At 36.4% G+C, this 20,069-nt stretch overlaps 1 protein-coding gene across 1 annotated transcript in view; it reads left to right on the top strand.

Annotated features, from left to right (window-relative positions):
* The window catches only part of ITGB8 (integrin subunit beta 8), a 97,243-nt gene that overhangs the window by 70,806 nt on the left and 6,368 nt on the right, over positions 1 to 20,069 (top strand). Inside the window, exons 7-10 of the mRNA XM_007946003.2 lie at positions 4,393 to 4,488; positions 8,510 to 8,599; positions 13,214 to 13,348; positions 17,318 to 17,723. Coding sequence (XP_007944194.1) covers positions 4,393 to 4,488; positions 8,510 to 8,599; positions 13,214 to 13,348; positions 17,318 to 17,723 — 727 coding nt within the window. The remainder of the gene's footprint in view (positions 1 to 4,392; positions 4,489 to 8,509; positions 8,600 to 13,213; positions 13,349 to 17,317; positions 17,724 to 20,069) is intronic.

Genomic DNA, 20,069 nt, shown 5'->3' with positions numbered 1-20,069 from the left:
GAGCGTAAAACACTTGCTCACATCGTTAGTAACTGTAGAGACAGGAGCTGAAGACCCAAGTTGTCTATTTCCAGAGCCTCTGCTCTTGGTGCTATTCTGCCGTTATGTCAGTGGTTTTCAGGCAGTTTTGCTCCCTGGAGAAATTTGGAAAAGTCTGGAGAGCCATTTTTGGGTTATCAGGGCTAAATGCCGATAGCACTGAAGTTAAGAAACCCTGACCTGAATGATATCACTTTGCAGCCATGGAGATATAAACCAGGCATTCGGGCTAGATGTGCACTGACAGCACATCACTTAAAGTTTTCATCTCTAAATAAATCTTTACTATCAGGTGGCTTTTATGTTATTTGCCGCTCCTCTAAAAAAGAAGGAGCTCTGGTGGCATAGTACCTAAGGCACTTGACTGCTAACCAGAACCACTCCTGGGAAGGAAGGTTGGGCAATCTACTTCCATAATGATACTGCCTCAGAAACCGAATGAGTCGGATCCAAAAATAATAATCCAGATAATTGAGTATTTTGTGTAACCATTTTTTAAAAAGTTTGGTTCTTATAATGATATTCACTGTTAAAAAATCTATAACATTTCATTTTTATTGTGAATCTCATTTGTATGTAGAGTCTGAATTTAAATAGTTCTTTTTTTCTCCACCTACGTATGCACATTATTAAAATTCTACCTCACATCTCTACACAGTTATCTCTGTGACTAGAATTGTTCCCAATGAATCTCTCTTACCTCCTCTCCCCTCTTGACATTTACAAGTTACTTCCCACAGGTCACAGAGAAGATGTCAGTGAAGAAGAAAAATGAAAACGGAATCCCTTTGCCCTTAATTACTTAGCAGCTGTCTTGGCACATTTTGTTCACTTCTCCCTTTTGCCCCTGAAATGACTGTTATCACTATTAATTATTTTCAGAGTTTAGAGAAACAATATGTACTGGCTTAGAAACAAGTGGAGTTAGGTTTGAGGAGCAGTGACATCATCAGAGCAGGGCAGCTGGCTGAGAGGGAGTATGTGCTCCTGCTAGTGAAGTAGAAGACATAAAAGATAAAACACTTCAAAGATAATGTGTTTCATGGTGGAAAGGAGGAGGGGTTCCAACAGTGACCATTAATCCACAGCTCTGCTGTCAACAGTGGTTTATTTAAACATCTGTTACACATTTGTAATTTAAAAAATCTGCTTCTAGGTACTTAGAATTTTTTAAAAAAGCAGTTTTCTTTCTAGAGTTAAAAAAAAAAAAAAAATGTGTCCTTTCAGCTTAAAAATCCAACTGACCTTCTTAATGAGCTTTTGGCCAAGTAAGAACTTTCTAGAGTTCAATTTTATGTATTTTGGTTAATGTGACTTCCTGTTTTTGAAAGGGGGAAAGGGATTAATAATAGTCCAAAAGCTGCTTGCGTTTTGGATTGTTCTTTAGAAAATCAATTTTATGATGAGTTAAGTATAAGCTGGTTAAAAACATATGGATTAAATTTTCCTTAAAATATGAATGGTTTTAAAAATTAAGAGGGAGGAGGCCTTGGCAATCTGTGATTACTTTCTGTTGAAGTAAAAGCATTTGAAAAGTAATTGCTGCCATTAGGGAAAAATAAAAAAAAACAGCTAGATTTACCCTTCTTTTACCTGTTCTCCTTAACTTACCAAAACCATACAAGCAAACTATCACAAACCTATTTTTTTACTATATACTTTATTAGGAACAAGGCATAAAAATATAGTTTATAATATTTTATTTTATTTTAAGATTGGATTATATTCTTAAAAAACTATTCTGGGCAGGATTTTTCTTATGCAAATCTAAGTGGTAAATTACTTTTATATCAAATTTAAATGCAGTTTGTAAAAATTTGATTTGTTTCTGTCACAATCCTAAATATTATCATAGAGATAAAATGGATATTTGTTATGATTATTTATGTTAGTTATAAAATAGCAAGCACATATAAAATCTTATATCAGTATATTTAAGTTTAATATGTACACCATAGAAGTTAGGCTACAAGTAAAACTAGCAAATTTAACTTTACTGTGCTGTTGTTGTTACATGCCATCAAGTTGCTTGCCTCCAACTCATAGCGACCCTATGTACAACAGAACAAAATACTAACCGGTCATTTGCCAACCTCACAATTCTTGCTATACCTGAGCCCATTGTTCCAGTGTTGCAGCAACTGTGTCAATCCATCTCATTGATGGCCTTCCCCTTTTCCAATGACCCTCCATTTTACAAAACATGATATCCTTCTACGGGGAATGAGCCCTTCTGACAACATGACAAAAGTAGGTGAGACGAATCCTGGCCATTCTTGCTGCTAAGGAACATTCTGGCTGCAGTTCTTCCAGGACAGATTTGTTCCTTTTTCTGGCAGTTCATGGTGTTTTCAGTATTCTTCACCAATTCCACAGTTCTTCTTAGGTCTTCCTTATTCATTGTCTAGCTTTCAGATGCATATCCAGTGATTGAAAACACCATGGCTTGGACGAGGTGCACCATAGTCTTCAAAGAGACATCTCTGCTCTTCAGCACTTTAAAGAAGTCTTTTGAGGCAGATTTAACCAGTGCGATACGTTGTCTGATATCTTGATTGCTGCTTCCATAGATATTGACTGTGGAACCAAGCAATATGAAATCTTTGACAATTTCAATCTTTTCTCCATTTATTGTGATGCTGCTTATTGATCCAGTTTGAGGATTTTCATTTCCTTTATGTTAAGGTATAGTCCATACTGCAGACTTACTCTTTAATCTTTATCCACTTGTCCTGTTTGAATGACAGCATCCTGGTCTACGCACAGGTTCCTCATGAGCCACTTTTTACTAAGTTCACATAATTGCCACAATAATGAAATGATACCCAAAAGTGCTTGGCAAACTTTGTCCTTAAAGAAAACAATTAGCATTGGATGGTGAAAGAGACAGAAAATCTACAAAGTAATTTGAACTTCAGTAATGATACTAATTAAGATCAGTCCTAATTGATTAGTCCTTGGGTAATGCAATTAGGAGCCAAGGACAGGCAGAGACATATTGCAAGTGAAACTTGATGTAATCTCTCTGAGAAGTTGTTATTTGAGGAGTATTTATGGAAATAAAAAAGAGAGTATTATGTATAACTAGATAACTTCAGAGAGCAATTCCCATGGTTGTGGTATTTCTCGTATTTTCTACACTACATTTCATTTGCCCTCCCTGCTCAAACTCAGCTTTCTCATTACCACGCAGAATGTTACAGTTGAATATACATAAATTTTGTTTATTAGAGTAAGGCAGGTTTATATCATAGGACAAAAAGATTAAGTATAATGATAGTTAAGTTTAAATATCTATAACCTATACATTGTGGCAGCAGTTGGAAATAAAAATAAAAATAATTGTTATTATGTTTTAAACCTACTACTTACAAAAAGACAAAAAGTGCCCTAGTGATACCACGTTTAAGCATTGAGCTGGTAACTCAAAAGTTGGTGATTCAAACCCACTCAGCAGCTCTGTGGGTAAAAGACATGACAATCTACTTCTGTAAAAATTAGAGCCAAGAAAACATCATAGGATAGTGGTACTCTGTCCCATGTAGTCACTATGGGTCAGAGTTGGGTCACTCAATGGCACCCAGCAACTCTCTGCAAAGAGCTATAGAAGCTCACATGCACTATCATTATCTTTTTATTCTTCCCAATAAGCATGGAGAGTAAATGATATCATTCCCATTTTACAGACGGTGGAACTGAGGTAGTATTTTATTATAAATTGTCACATCTGGCATTCAAGTGCAAGGTGTTTTGCTTCTGAACCATTTGTATCCACGTGGTATTTCAATGTTTGCTGTTGAATTTTGCCCACGATGTGATTGTCACTAATGTGCCTTTATTTCCAAAAATTACATTATTATTCAATTATGTCACTTTGACTATGTCATCTGCAGAAATACTGAACACTCTGTACTATTTTGAATTTTGCCTTCTGTTTTCTAAGTCACAGGTTTTTCTGGTGCTCTTACCTATAAAATATCTGTAATACTTTGCTATTATTTTTTAAAAGAATTTAAGTACCTCTAGAAAAACCATAGGAGCCCTGATGGCACAGTGGTTAAGCACTCAACTTCTAACCAAAAGGTGGGTGGTTTGAACCCACTATAGGAGAAAGATGTGGCAGTCTGCTTCTATAAAGATTTATGACCTTGGAAACCCTATGGGCCAGTTCTATTCTGTCCTGTAGGGCCTCTGTAGGAATTGACTCAATGGCAGTGGATTAGAAAAACCATAATCCTTCCCAGGAAAGTACATTTTTAAATATTTCATATGGTTTTCTTAATCAAAGATGCTTGGATCCATGTGGAATTGAACTACTAAATTTCACCTTCTTTATTTCATTTTGTGTTCTAGGAACATCCCTCACTAGGCCAACTTTCAGAAAAATTAATAGACAACAACATCAATGTCATTTTTGCAGTTCAAGGGAAACAGTTTCATTGGTATAAGGTATGTTCATTCTCAAAACACAAACATGAAAATGTTTACATTGATAGTTGAAATTAGGACACCACTTAGAAAAGCAGATGATAATTCCAGAGTTATTTTACTTTGTACAGTCGAGCACTAATACTACATTGACTCATGTATGTAATATGATGCCTTTCATTAACTTTAAAATATTAATTCCATCTGTTACTTGGCACCACAAACCAAATGTGTATACTAAATGTTGTTGGAGAATTATACTAACTACATAGGGGCAGAGCATGATACTCAAGATGTTACTAACTGTTAAAAGAACAGAGATGACTTTTATCATGTGAAAACTAGTACATGCTGCACCACTATAGCTGTGACCAGAGTCTTGTTAATACACTGGTCCTTGACTTTATCTTTATCAACTAGTTATGGTTGGGGAATATCATGTTAATTTTCAATAGCATCAGCATATGTAGATTGGGTCTAGGTCACATGGTAAAGAAACAAGAGGCGCCATGGAAGCAGCTGCCAACCCATTTAAAGCCTTTATTTAAAAATAAGCTCTTTTGTGCCCCAGATCCTTTCTTTGAGCCAGGTGAGAGGCACAAGCAGACAAGACATTCAGTCCCTATGTCACTGTTGACTCCCTATGGGCCTCCAGCACAGAACTGCTCTTCTATTACCCTGATAGAGCTTTTTCTTACAGTCTTTAGGTTTTTTCTTCCAGCAGTCCCTCTTTTTTTTTTTTACTTTCATGACCCTACAATGCCCTAATTTCCATGTAAGTCTCTGTTCACTAAGTCTTTATCATCTCTTTTGGGATCTTTTCTTCTTCCTTCTACTCTTTAAGTGTAAATCTCCTCAGTGTCCAACTCCCAGTGCCTTTTACTTACTTTTACTTTTCAATTCTGTGGAGAAACTACTTTTTCTATTGGCTTCAAAAAATCTTGAACCCTTTTGTAATTGCCAGAAAGTTAATTGATCTTCCATTCACCAATTTTGCCCATGCCCCACTCCCATATTCGTGATCTAAAAGCATTATTTAATCACATAACTTCTTTTCTTTAAAATAAATACTGAAATTTTAATTCCACATTTTCACAAATGTGTATATCATGGAACACTTTTTTTTTTTTTTTTAATAACAGCAGTTAACATCTACAGAAATAGGGCTCTGGAAAAAATTAAATGGCCCAAATCTTTTATTAACAATAAGAGCAGCTTCCCTTTATTGGGTACTTACTATTGTCAGGCACTGAGTTTATAAACACTAACTCATTTAATCCTCATAACAACTCATAACAATAAGGGAAATACTGTTTTTAAATATTTTAAAGAGGAGAAAACACATTTAAGGAGGTTAAATACTTGCCCAAAGTTTTCTATCAACCTGAATCCTATGCTCTTAACCTCCAAATGCAATAATTGACTCAAAAATTGTTGCCACTTTCTGTAACATTTGCCTCCACTTTCTCTGCTGTTTGTTTTTTCTTGAAGGTGGTATTAACTCTGGTAGTTTCTCCCTACTTCTTTTTAAAATTTGCCACTGACTGATAAATTATAAAGCCAGGTTTATTATTATTTGAATTGTGTGCAAAGTAAGAATCAACAGGCTCTGGAAATCTGAGAAGCTCTGCTTCAATTCCTGTGTATGCCCAGGAAGCCACTAATTTTGCTGCCCTGAGATCTTTTCATCAGACACTTTTTATCTGGATTGTAGCAGTTTACTAACAATCTACCAAATCCATCCTCCACCTGGCTGCCAAAATAATATCTTTAAATCACAAAGGTAACCACAGTACTCCACCCTTCCAGTGGCTCCCTCTGACTTTGAGGATCAAACATATGAATGTGGCATATGAAGCCATCTGAGACCTGCTTACCTCTCTGGTCTCATCCCCCACTCTTCCCTGCCTTTCACTTGTTCCTCTAGAGATGCTTGTTATATTCCGTTGCACACACACTCACCAGGCTGTTTCTTTCCTCTGTGCCTTTCTCCTTGCTTCCTGTCTCCCATGCACAACATTCACCCTCATATGCACTTACCTGTTAAAAACAACTGCCACTGAGTTGATATCTCACGTATGTCAGAGTAGAACTGTGCTAGGGTTTCTTTTTTTTCCCATGCGGTTTTCAGTGGGCTGATTTTTCAGTCGATTGCCAAGGCTTTCTTATGAGATGACTCTGGGCGGATTTGGACCACTACCATTTCAGTCAGCAGCCAAACACAGTTAACCATTTGCACCACCCAGAAATTCTAGTAAACTCTTGTTGTTATTATTAGTGGTCATCAAGTCAATTCCAATTCATGGCAACTCCACTTATACAGAGCAGAACGGCTCTATAGGATATTCAGTGAAACTATTCACAAGCAGATCACCAGGCCCATCTCCTGAACTCCTCTGTGGGGGAGAGTTGAACGACCAATCTTTCGACCAGTGGTCAAGCACTTGATGCAAATGGTTAATTTGCAACATCCAGCAACTCCTTATTCATCCTTAAGGCACAGCTTATGAGTCACGTATGGCAAGGAAACATCTCTGACAGCCTTTACCAGCCGCTCAAATACTTGCTGGCTATCCCTTTGATTAAGGGCTTTTCATATTTCCATTATTTCACATGTACATTGTTTTGTGGAATTGTCATTTATATACTTGTGAAATCATAAAGCAGTGAAAGTATGTTATCTAGAAATTTAGCATCTCAGAAGTGGTACACAATAAGTACTTAATGCACTTTGGATAAAGCAATTTAAAACACCTATAAGTGATACATTTTGGTCATTACCCAAGACAACAAATTGTTAGTGCCTAATAGGTCCCTGGGTGGCAAAAACAGTTTGCACTTGACTGCTAAACAAAAGGTTGGCAGTTTGAACTCACCCAGTGACTCCATGGAAGGAAGACCTGGCAGTCTACTTCCATAAATATTACAACCAAGAAAACCCTTTGAAGCTCAGCTCTACTCTGTAACACATGGAATCACTGTGAGTGGAAATCAACTTGATGGTAACTGGTTTGATTTTTTTGGATGAAATGTAAAACGAATGAATAAATGGATTAAAAGAATTTTCATAATCTGATTCCTTGTAAATATGTATACTTTACTCCAATCAGTCTGGTCCCTTCCCAGTTCTTACTTCCTCTACAACTCAGGTAAACCTCTGTACCTTCATTCATTCTCATTTTCTCCCTAGGATACCTTGGGTTTTCTCCATAATTATTTAGTACCATCCATCCATCAAGAACACCTGTTTCATGAAGTTTACCCTAATTATATAACTTTTTGTCTGATTTATGTCAACATGTCTTGAAGATCCATCCATAGATAGTAGTTCTGTAATATATGTACATATATATGTGTGTGTGAGAGAGAAAGAGAGAGAGAAAGGGAAGGAGAAAAGTGTTCTGCAATCAATGAAATGTTGGGAAAAGCTGCATTGAACAATGTTAATTTTTTTCCAAATTGCAAGTCTTCTCAGAATCTTTAGTGTATAAATATACATTTTGGCATAGTGCCTAAGGCATTTGACTGCTAACCAGAAGACTGGCGGTTCAAACCCACCAGCCACTCCTCGAAGGAAGGTTGGGCAATCCACTTCCATAGTGATAGTGCCTCAGGAACCCAAGGAGGTGTCGTTATGAGTCAGATCCGACTCAACAGCAGTGAGTTTGGTTTTGTTTTTTTAAATGGAAGAAAACATGCAAAATTTCCCAAACTTATTTGCCTTCAGAAGCCTTTTTAATGTTTAAAATGTCTTGAAACTATGAAGATACTTTGGGAAATGCTGGTCTGTACTTTGATTGCAGTTTTAGATCAGCACATAATTTGTGCACACACACACATTCATGTGCATACACAGACATGCTATCATTTCAAATATATATGCTTTAACTGCTCTAGGTTGCTTATATTTTCCCTGTTTCTTATATTTGCTTTCATTTTTAACATCTCTTCTTCTTACCACTATAAAAATATTGATATTTGTTGACTGCTGAACCATGGTATACTCTTCTCATTATGTATATGTAACTGATATGTTTTATAGGATCTTCTTCCACTCTTGCCTGGCACCATCGCTGGTCAAATAGAATCAAATGCTGCAAACCTCAATAATTTGGTAGTAGAAGCATATCAGGTATGTCTCTACAATACAGAGGGTTTTTTTAAAATAAATCAATCAATTTTAACTCCAATTTCTTGCATCAAAGTACAAACTAGTGTCGTATCATCTTGAAAGAAGTGGTGGAAAGAACATTAGATTAGGAACCTGGAACCTAGAGTCTAACGTTGGCTCTGCCACTCAAAAGGAACCCTGGTGGCACAGTGGTTAAGTACTGGACTAATAAACAAAAGGTCAGCAGTTTGAACCTATCAGCTGCTCTGTGGGAGAAAGATGTGGCAGTCTGCTTCTGCAAAGGTGATCACCTTGAAACGCCCTGGGACAGTTCTACTCTGTCCTAGAGTAATATGCCTAGAGGGTCCCTATAAGTTGGAATCAACTCAACAGCAATGAATTTAGTTTTGTTTTTTTTTTTTTTTTCTTCACTCTCTAGCCATGATACTTTGGCAAAATCATTTCTCCTTTCTCTGCTCAGTTGTATCACTGACAATAAACTCAGGTTGGGCTGGAATCTAAATGTCTTTCTCAATCAAATACTCAATGAATCACTCAATCATAGCTATAGAATATATCTCTTTACTAAGACATTTCACAGTGTCTGAAATCATAAAGTAAGAAATGTATACTGTTATTTAAATAAATATCTAGTCAGATAAGAGAATCTGGGTTATACAGATTCCTAAGAGGACTCTGTTAGGGAGCTCTGAGGTCAAACATGTAATTGATCCATCAATTATCTTAGCACTTTTATTAAACTAGTCGGATTTTTTAAAATCACCTCAATTGATAGAGTGTTTTATTGAATTGACAGTCATATGCTGCCACAAGTCTTATGAACAGGAGATATGTAAAGGCCAAGAATTTAAAGATGCATCTGCTATCTCAACATGGATCATTGCTGGAATAGAACATCTCTGTTAAGATGTTATAATAATGATGCCATATCATATTAACTGTACAAGAACCAGCCCCTTTCCCCACATGGCCTCATTTAATTCTCACAAAAGATTTATAAGGCCAGTGTTACTACTTCTATTGTACATTTTCAGAAATCAAGGGTTAGAGAAATTCAGCAATTCTCTGAATAGAAATAGAATTGAAACCCAGATGTTCTGGGATTCCAGAACACAGGTGTTTTGTCCTTTGTGATACCATCTTTTTTTTTTTTTTTTTAACAAGATGCCAAAAGTTATGCTTTATTCTACTTTGAATTAATGGGCTACTGGTAAAATCCCACTTTCCAAAATTCTCTCTGATTCCCTCCCCAACGCAGTAGTAGTGTTTAATAATGTAAATAATAGCTAAGGCATCATGAAAAACCTCAGGCTTCTTTTCCTTTAATCTTGTCCAGGCAGCACCTGGACAAAAGGAAAAAGGTAGACATAGAACAGAAAATGAAGAACTTATTTAAACATTTTTCTTCTAAAAGAAAAACAAATTTTACTCATATTTTTTTTGCCAAGGAATTTTTTTGCATCAGAAAACTACATTGGATGAAATAAGGGGCATCTTAAGTTACATTTCTTTCTCACAACTAAAAAAGAACATCAAGACCAGGGCATCTTCCATTGAGGAAAGTCATTCGTGCATGCAATTCATCTCATCAGTAGTTTGTTCCCAAGAATGAGCACAATTAGAAAGAAACTTACAGTATTTGAAGAACGCTTAAAGTTTTAAAGTATGCACCCATTTATTAATCCAAACATGATAATTAAATTAACAGACTTTCACCTGTGTGTCAGTCAGGCTGCACCAATGGAAAAGGAGGCCTCTTGAGACAGCGCCAATTGGCTTCATGATCTTTATTTGTCTAGGATACATATGCGATGCCATCAGAGTTCTGATTAAACTTGAGCAATGGAAAAATATTCCTAACTTGAACAAAAATTCTGCCCTGGCTAATTAATCTCTAACTTGGGATTCTGTCATTATTTTTCACGTCTGTATTTTCAAAATCCTTACCAAATTCTCATTTTGTCTTCACAGTCCAACAAAAATAGTCTGGTTATAGTTATATTCTAGTTATAGAATTGTACATCAGAAAAACATATTTCTGCTCCTGTACCTATTATATATTGAAAAGGAAGCTTAAGATTGTGTCTGAAACTTAATTTCTAAATCCCAAAAGTGGACAAAGTTTTTAGAGATTTGTCTTCACACCCTGCTTGAAAAACAGTGGCCTAATCAGCTTAAGGTCTTAAGAAAAGCAGAATTTCATAAGGGCAAGCTGAGAATGCTCATTGTATTAGGTATTTCCTTCTGATCTGTTATACTGCTACTACTACCACTGCTATTGTACCACTACTACAGACTACCAAGGAGTTGATTCCAACCCATGATCATCCGATGCATGTTGGAATAGAGTTGACCTCCACAAGCATTTTAGTAGTGGATTTTCCGGTAGTTCCCCAGGCCTGTCTTTCAACGTGCCTCTGGGTGGACTTTAATCTCCAGTCTTTCAGTTAACAGTGAAGCGTGTTACTCATTTGCACCACCCAGGAACTCTCCTGACCTGTCAAACCATCACCATATTGGGAGTGTTTGTATATACCATTAGGGAGCTCTGGTGGTGCAGTGCCTAAGGCATTTGACTGCTAACCAGAAGTTGGCAGTTCAAACCCACCAGCCACTCCTCAGATGGAAGGTTGAGAAATCTGTTTACATAGTGATACTGCCTCAGAAACCTAAGGAGGGGTCACTAAGAGGCAGATCTGACTTTGATGGCAGTGAGGTTTTTTTTTTTTTTTTTTGGTTTGCTATACCATTAGACATTTCTATTGCTTTACCGAAATGGTCCAATTAAGTGATCAAAGTATACTTAGCCTTTTGGGAGATTAAAAAAAAAAAAAATGTGATTGGCATCATCCAATCTAATCCAAATATAATTCATGAGATTAAGGAAAGTATCTTGTTTGAAGGACTTCCTTTGATAATTCTGTGATCAATTAATCATGTTTAAGCACACGTCTCTATGTGTTATGCTTTTGAAGGAGAAAAATTACTCAAGGAATTAGAAACCATTGGAAATTACTTTTTTTTCCGTATATACGGTTACTCACTCTCCTTCTAATGTATGTTTACAAATGTAAATAAAGGATGTTTGCATGTGGTAGGCTCTTAGTTTTATAGGACAAAATACACAGAGATCTTCTGTATATATTTAAAATGTTGTTGTTGTTGTTATGTGCCATCGAGTCAGCCCCGACTCATAGCGACAAAGTAGCTTGATTTTTTTTGTTGTGATAGAAGAAATTAGTGTGTGCCTAATACATCATAAAGGAGCTCTTTGACTTGACAGAAGCAAAAAATCCCCCAGGGACTTGGTGAAAACTCCAGACTGTTCTTGGAGGAATTTGTAGGACCATATCTGGAGGTAATTCTTTTGCCTACAGTATAGAAATGGCCTCCCAGAAGTTTAACTTACAGTTCTCAATCACTCATTCAATATAGCTTTTATGAAAGGACCTGTAGTGACACAGTGCCTAAGGCATTTGATTGCTAACCAGAAGGTTGGCAGTTCAAACCCACCAGCTGCTCCATAGAAGAAAGATGGGGCAACCTACTTCCACAAAAATTTACTGCCTCGGAAACCCAATGCGGGTCACTATGAGTTGGAATTGACTTGATAGCAATGAGCTTGTTTTTTTCTTTTTTCTTTTTTTTTCCGATTTAAAGTGTTTGACTCCTACCCATCTGTCATACTGTGATGGTCTGTGTGTTGTTATGATAGTGGTAGCTATGCCACCAGTATTTCAAATACCCTCAGAGTCGCCCATGGTGAACAAGTTTCACTGGAACTTCCAAACCAAGACAGACTAGGCAGAAAGACTTGACTATGCACTTCCACAAATTCCAACCAAAACTCACTGCTGTCGACTCGGATCTGACTCACAGCAACACCTCCTTGGGTTTCCGAGGCAATATCACTACAGAAGAAGTAGATCAAATGAAAAAGTTATGGATCACAACAGAACATTGTCTGATATAGTGCTGGAAGATTAGCCCCTAAATTGGAAAGCACTGAATAATGACCTCAACCATGAACTCTCATATGCCAGTGATTGTGAAGATGGTGTAGGACCAGGGGACATTGGGTTATGCTGTGCATAAGACCACCATAACTTGGAGCTGACACAACAGCAGTTAACAACCAAAAGTATTGGAAGCTGAGATGTTTCCTTGACAACTGTAAATGTTAGAGACATGTTCCACACTTTAAACTGTCAAGATTTCCCCTCTTTAATGATATATGTGTTTTCAAAAGTTTTATTTAAACCTGTCATAAAATATAGTATTATTGGATTTAAAAAAAAAAAAAAAAAGTACTTTTGTGTAACGCAGGCCAAATGGAGATAATTTGAAGTGACCAAAATACACAGTCACTGAAATATATGTAAACATAGAGCAATTTAAGTGCAGAGAGCAGCCACTTCAGAACGTCTTGTGTATTTGGAATATAACTGAAATGTTAAGTGGCAATAAAGTTTTTATTCATCTTTTTTTAGAGACAGACATCTTTCATTTAGTTAAAAATTAAACCTAGAATGAATTAATAAACTTAACTATGATTTGTTGGTTACATTTGAAACCACCAAAGTATGTAACTTTTTAAAAATGCTATCTTTGCAGAAACTCATTTCAGAAGTGAAAGTTCAGGTGGAAAACCAGATACATGGAGTCTCTTTTAACATTACTGCCATCTGTCCAGATGGGTCCAGAAAGCCAGGCATGGAGGGATGCAGAAATGTGACAAGCAATGACGAAGTACGTGATACACATTTTCCCCATTTTCAATTAACTAAGTTTTTTGGCATCAAAACATTCTGAAAAATTTTGCTTACTACTGATTTCCAAGGATCTTATTTGGACTTCAAAGTAATATTCATTTCTCTTCTGAAAAGTTCCTGCTTATTTTAACTCTGTCGACTCTTCTCTAAACTCTCTCATGTTAAATAAACATATACACGTAATATTAAATACTTGCTTAATAATAGTTACTTTAAGCTTAGAGGCAGCAGTGGTTCAGTGGTAGAATTTTTGCCTTCCATGCAGAAGACCCCAGTTCGATTCACAGCCACTGTACCTCAATGCAGCCAACACCCGTATGTCACTGAAGACTTCTGGGTTGCTATGATGCTGAACAGGTTTCAGCGGAGTTTCTAGACAAGGGAAACTAGGAATAAAGGCCTGACAATGTACTTCTGAAAATCAGCCAGTGAAAATCCTATGATCACTATAGTCCATTTCATTGTGAGCAAGGTTACCAAGGCTCAGGGCCGAGCTGATGTGATGGCAGCTAGCAACTTGAAACTTAGATGTCACAGTCAATATAGATTAAAAAATCACACATCCTCAAACAAGTAGTGTCTATAATTATCTTATGATGATGACAATACCTTTTGGGTTTTAAGTCTGAAAATTCTTAACATAACCAGAAAATTGAAGATGATAGCCCAGAAAAGAAGGGGAAGGGAAAGAAAGAATGATGGAGCAGGTTGATGAAGTCTGAGAATCCCAAAACCTTTCACTTGGTAATTGTCCTGATGCACTCATAATGATCTAAAGAAAGGTGGGGAGATTTTTAAAGAACATAAAGAAAAGGAACTCTGGCATCATTTAACTAAAAATTGTTGAGATGTGATTGAAAAGAGAGGCCCAGATTATAGCAACATTAGCAAATAGAACCCAGGAAGATAGGAATTCTCCCGTGATACACAGTAGAGAATAAATGCCAGAAATATGCTAATATGCTTTTAAAGGGGGTTCTTAGAGGGCAAATTTATTTTCAGGAATAATTTACCTTTTAAGGCACCTCTGACCTCATTTTTAAATGAACGCCTTAGATTAGAAAGATTAGAAACATTTCTAATTTCTTCCTTCCACCTCTAAAGTTGAGTGCTATTATTTCTTTCAATGTCGTACATAAAGAAAAAAAAGAGTTATTGAAAGATTCTAAGATTGAATTTTTAAAAATCTTCCTTTCTCTTCACGTAGAATATATTTTTTCCCTTTAAGAACTTGAGATTTGAGAGTAGCATAGTTGTTTTGCAGGAGCCCTGGTGGTAACATGATTAAGCACTCAGCTGCTAACCCAAAGGTTGGTGGTTCAAACCCAGCAGTTACTCCATGGGAGAAGGATGTGGCAGTCTGCTTCCATAAAGATTTACAGCCTTGGAAACCCTAGGAGCAGTTCTAGTCTTTCCTTTAGGGTCACTGTAAGTCAAAATTGACTCAGTGGCAATAGGTTTGACATATACATTTAGAAAAAAAAAAAAAAAAACACTGCCATTGGGCCAATTCTACTCATAGCAACCCCTCCTTGGGTTTCTGAGGCAGTATCTCTACGCAAGTAGATTGCCCAGTCTTCCTTCCAAGGAGTGGCTGATGGGTTTGAACCACCAGCCTTCTGGTTAGCAGTCAAGTTTCTTAGACACTATGCCACCAGAGCTCCCTTGATATATGCATAGACACACACACACACACACATACACACACATAGTTGTTCCAACAAGCTGTATATTTTAAAAATAATTATTGCAAGTTTCTAATTCTGTAGACTCCTTTATAATTACTTGCTGGATTTCTTTCAAAAGACATCGCACACCAGTTTACAAAGTACACATTTGATTTTCATTAAATATGTTGCTGTTTGTTTTTGCATGCTGTAGAGTCGGATCCGACTCATAGCGACCCTTCCTTGGGTTTCCGAGGCTGTATCACTATGGAAGTATATTGCCCAAACTTCCTTCCGAGGAGTGGCTGGTGGGTTTGAATCACCAGCCTTCTGGTTAGCAGTCAAGTGCCTTAGGCACTATGCCACCAAAGCTCCCTTGATGTATGCATACACAAACACACACACACACAGTTGTTCCAAAAAACTATATATTTTGAAAATAATTATTGCAAGTTTCTAATTCTGTAGACTCCTTTATAATCACTTGCTGGATTTCTTTCAAAAGACATCACACACCAGTTTACAAAGTATACATTTGATTTCCATTAAATATGTTGTTGTTTGTTGTTGTATGCCGTCGAGTAGACCCGACTCATAGCGACCCCTCCTTGGGTTTCCGAGGCAGTATCACTACGAAAATATATTGTCCAACCTTCCTTCCGAGGAGTGGCTGGTGGGTTTGAGCCACCAGCCTTCTGGTTAGCAGTCAAGTGCCTTAGGCACTATGCTACCAGAGCTCCCATATATAGAGAACAGTTTATACTAGCAAAAGTGAGCTATAAGTTTCTTCAATAGGCTTACTCCCTTAGAAGTAGTTATTTCTTTCAAAATCTGGATTTTGGCAGAATGTCCTTCCTTAGTTCTTCAACTTTTTTCCTTTTCTACATTCCTTTTTTTCTCCTCACTTTCAACTAAGTAGTATAAACAATGTGACTTATATAAACCCAAGTTTTGTTCTACTGTTACTATTGGCTGTGACCCCATTATCCTCCATATCTGTTAATTTTTAGCATTCTTTAAGGCAAAATGATTTCAAGTACAACCTCAACTCTATTGATTTTAATATTATAAGACTACCTCTAATTCCTAATGCATACATATAATACATAAGCCAAAATGTAGAACTTTTATATCACGTTAAGCATGTAAATATATTAAATATGTATTTTTAAATTTTAACAGATCTTAATTTAGCAGGGAGGGGAAAATGTATATATATATACACAGTTTTCTTCTTTACCAAAGTCCCCAAAGACAGTAAAATGGGTCAACAAATACAATGGACATTAAACCAATATTGTGGTGTTCAAAAGTAGCAAAAGAAACAATTTGACAAGATGAAGAAACTACAGATCCATGGAAACCACTTTCTGCCAGCCCCACCCTTTAGTTCTAGACTAACATCTCCCAGGAAGAAATGTATAACCTTGTATTGAGGTCTTAAGGTCTAAGAATGAGCCCCAAACCTCTTTCCTTTGAGTAATACCAGAAGAAGCTACATGTTTTCTTCCAGTGGCACCCTGTGTAAAGTAAAATTTGGTATAAAACTTTACTTAAACCACTAGAAAATAAGAACAAGATAAAAACAGTTCATTTGAATGTCTCATCTAGAGGTTGTTAACTAGTGGGCGAGCAGTCCTTTACTTTGGCTTATTAGACTTACCCCTAGTGACAAATATTCAGTAATCCCAGAATATAAGGGTTGAATCCAGAAAATGGTCTACTCTCTCTCAAGTTTGCTAGGAAATTGATTCAAGACATAAATTAATCATCAGAGGTAGACACTTCAAATAAACTTTCACCCAAGTTCATTTAAAATACAATATAGATAATTAGCAATCATTATTACATCCTTTAACCCTCTAATTCATTAAGTAGAGAGTAAGTGACATTTAAAAAGAGTGTTCATGTATATGTGAAAGGGATTGCATTGCATGTGTAATTTATAAGTATTATTAATTTCTCTAAAATGACTTACTATTAATTATAAATATTGACAGATGTATTATTAGAAAAAGCTCCCTGGTATCTCAGTGGTTAAAGCACTCAGCTGCTAACCGAAAGGTCAGCAGTTCAAACCCACCAGCCACTCCATGGGAGAAAGATGTGGCATTCTGCTTCCATAAAGATTTACAGTGTTGGAAATCCTATGGGGAAGTTGTATTCTGTTCTATAGGGTCACTGAGTCAGAATCCACTTGATAGCAGTGGGATTTTGTTTGTTTGAAAGACAAATAATCAAGGCATGTAAATATATTTCCTTTCTCCTCTTAAATTTAGGTTTTTTTCAGTGTAACAGTTACAATGAAAAAATGTGATGCCACAGGAGGAAAAAGCTATGCAATAATCAAGCCTATTGGTTTCAATGAAACCACTAAAATTCACATCCACAGACACTGCAGCTGTCAGTGTGATGATAGCAGAGAACCTAAAGGAAAGTGTATAGATGAAAATTTTGGGGACACTCACTGTTTCCACTGTGATGACAATAAGTGTCATTTTGATGAAGATCAGCTTCCATCTGAGAGTTGCAAGCCACACAAGGATCAACCTGTTTGCAGTGGTCGCGGGGTTTGTAATTGTGGGAGATGTTTATGTCACAAAACTAAGCTTGGAAGAGTGTATGGAAAATACTGTGAAAAGGATGATTTTTCTTGTCCATATCATCATGGAAATCTGTGTGCTGGTGAGTGTAAATATAAATGCAGTTTTTTTTTCTTCACTTTTTAAAAAATTGTTATAAAAATGTAGTTAATAAAAGAACATTTGCCATTTCTACATTTTATAATGCAGTTTTACTAGTCACAATCACATTAATATATACGTTAAAGGATCTTTAAATCACAGCTTTGCAGTTACCAACACTGATTCTAAATTTATTATTCAAAATCTTATAGTCTGTGAAATAAGAGCATGGCAATATGTATACAGCACATGATTTGGATATTTATATATTTTAACTTATCTTGTACAGGAAACATGTAAAAATTAAGAGCAAAAATTAATTATTAGTCTTATGTATTCCTTATCTTTGGAATTATATATACCAGAAAAGTAAATTGCTGATCATCATTGATAGGTTTTTTTTATGATCAATGTATTTCTTTATAAGGATCTGAAGGATCAGATTCGTATGATAAATGTTCTCTCTCCCCAACTGCCTCATGATTTTTATTTATTTCAGGATGATGGAAAATGAGCCATAAAAAATGCTTTGAATTCTTTGGAAAATTCTTAATGCATTATTATATATGATATTGTAAGTTTGTAGTAATTTAAACTTCCCCAGTTTATTCTTGGAACACTGCCAACAACATAATTGTCAAAGGACAATCAGTGTTCTTCAAATGAATGGTAGTTTAGTTAAGCAGCCTAGAAGATCAATCTCTTAGGCCACACACAGGCTGAATTTTAAAGAAATGAAATAAACTCAAATAGAACATTGTGATTCCTTTGTGGCTAATTAGGTTTACTGCCACCTAGAGGTTAGATTCTAGAAAATCTGTGCAACATTTGAAAATTAATACAAAATATTGTTTTAAGTGAATTACATAGACTAGCTGTTATCACAATTCTGTTAACACAATTTTTGTTGGCAGTGCTACTTCCACATATTGTGAAAACATACTTAAGTATTTGCACTTAAGTAAGCAAAACCACCACTGCCAAGAGTCAATTCTGACTCATAGTGACCCTATAGGACAGGGTAGAACCACCCCATAGGGTTTCTAAGACTGTAAGTTTGTATGGAAGTAGGTTGCTTCATCTTTCTTCCACAAAGAAGCTGGTGGGATCAAACCTCTGTCCTTTTGGTTAGCAGTCAAATGCCTTACCCACTGCATGACCAGATCTCCTTAAATAAACAAGTATTGATTTAATTATTGAAAAACTGAAATCTTTTCATTGTGATGAGTGTATGGAAAGTAACTAACCTATAAAATAAATAAATGTTCTATTCCTATGTATGCTAAAACTTTGGCCTCTCTCACACATACCTAAACACATGATGGCAAGTTGTCTTCTTATTCCATTATATATAATATATTATATATTCTGCTATATACAGAGAACAATTTAGATTCCAAACATTTGTTCAGCTATACCTGGTATCATGGGTGAAGTGGATTATAAATAACTTTACAACAAATCAGCCATTGTCTGCTATTTTTTAGAACTAATCCTATTTAGGATGGAAAAGAAAATAATTTCTAAGAGCATTGCCCAGTGCTGTCAATTTCTCAATGAAATTTGAAGTATATTGAGAATCCCAATCTCTGTTTTGAGTGAACTATCAACAAAATCAGTGCAATGACCCTTCTATATGACTGTAATACTACTAACCCACAGACAGCTGAGAATCTGCTTTGAATTGTTTGTGCATAAGTGGCAAACTGTAATACTGACCCACATTTTTCTCCTTTGAGACTAGAAGCACAGGTTTGCACGTCAGCTGGCTAGTATTAGGTACACAGTGCTGAGCAGACATTTGTTTAGCTTGGCCCTCATTAATTTTACACATTAGCAAACTGAGCTGATCCAATAGTAGATTCCCTGTGAGGTGTTCAGCAGTAAAGGAAAGCAAGGAAAGACTGAAGAAAGAGAAGAGAAAGAGGGAAGAAAAAAAGAGAGAGATGGAGGAAGGGAAGGAAGGAGGGAGGGAAGGAAGTCTGTGGCCAAAAAAACTTGACAAACACTGTATAACCCTGGAAAATGTTCCCCTTCCTCCCCTGGTTGAAGATTTATAATTCTTAATAAAAAACAGAAAACCCACTACCATCAAGTCGATTTCGACTCATAGCAACCCTCACTGGGTTTCCGAGGTGGTAAATCTTTACAGAAGTACATTGCCCTATCTTCCTTCCATGGAGTGACTGGTGGGTTTGAACTGCCAACCTTCTGGTTAACAGTCAAATGCCTTAGGCACTGTACCACTGTTGTTGTTGTTGTTGTTGGTGTTATGTGCCGTCGAGTCAGCCCTGACTCATAGCGACCCCTCCTTGGGTTTCCGAGGCAGTATCACTACGGAAGTAGG

This window comes from Orycteropus afer, unplaced genomic scaffold (assembly GCF_000298275.1).
Source record: "Orycteropus afer afer isolate SDZICR_OR568_19922 unplaced genomic scaffold, OryAfe1.0 scaffold00008, whole genome shotgun sequence".
NCBI classification, from domain to species: Eukaryota; Metazoa; Chordata; class Mammalia; order Tubulidentata; family Orycteropodidae; genus Orycteropus; species Orycteropus afer.
The sequence above is the reverse complement of the archived record's forward strand: the minus strand, read 5'-3'. Positions and strand labels throughout refer to the sequence as shown.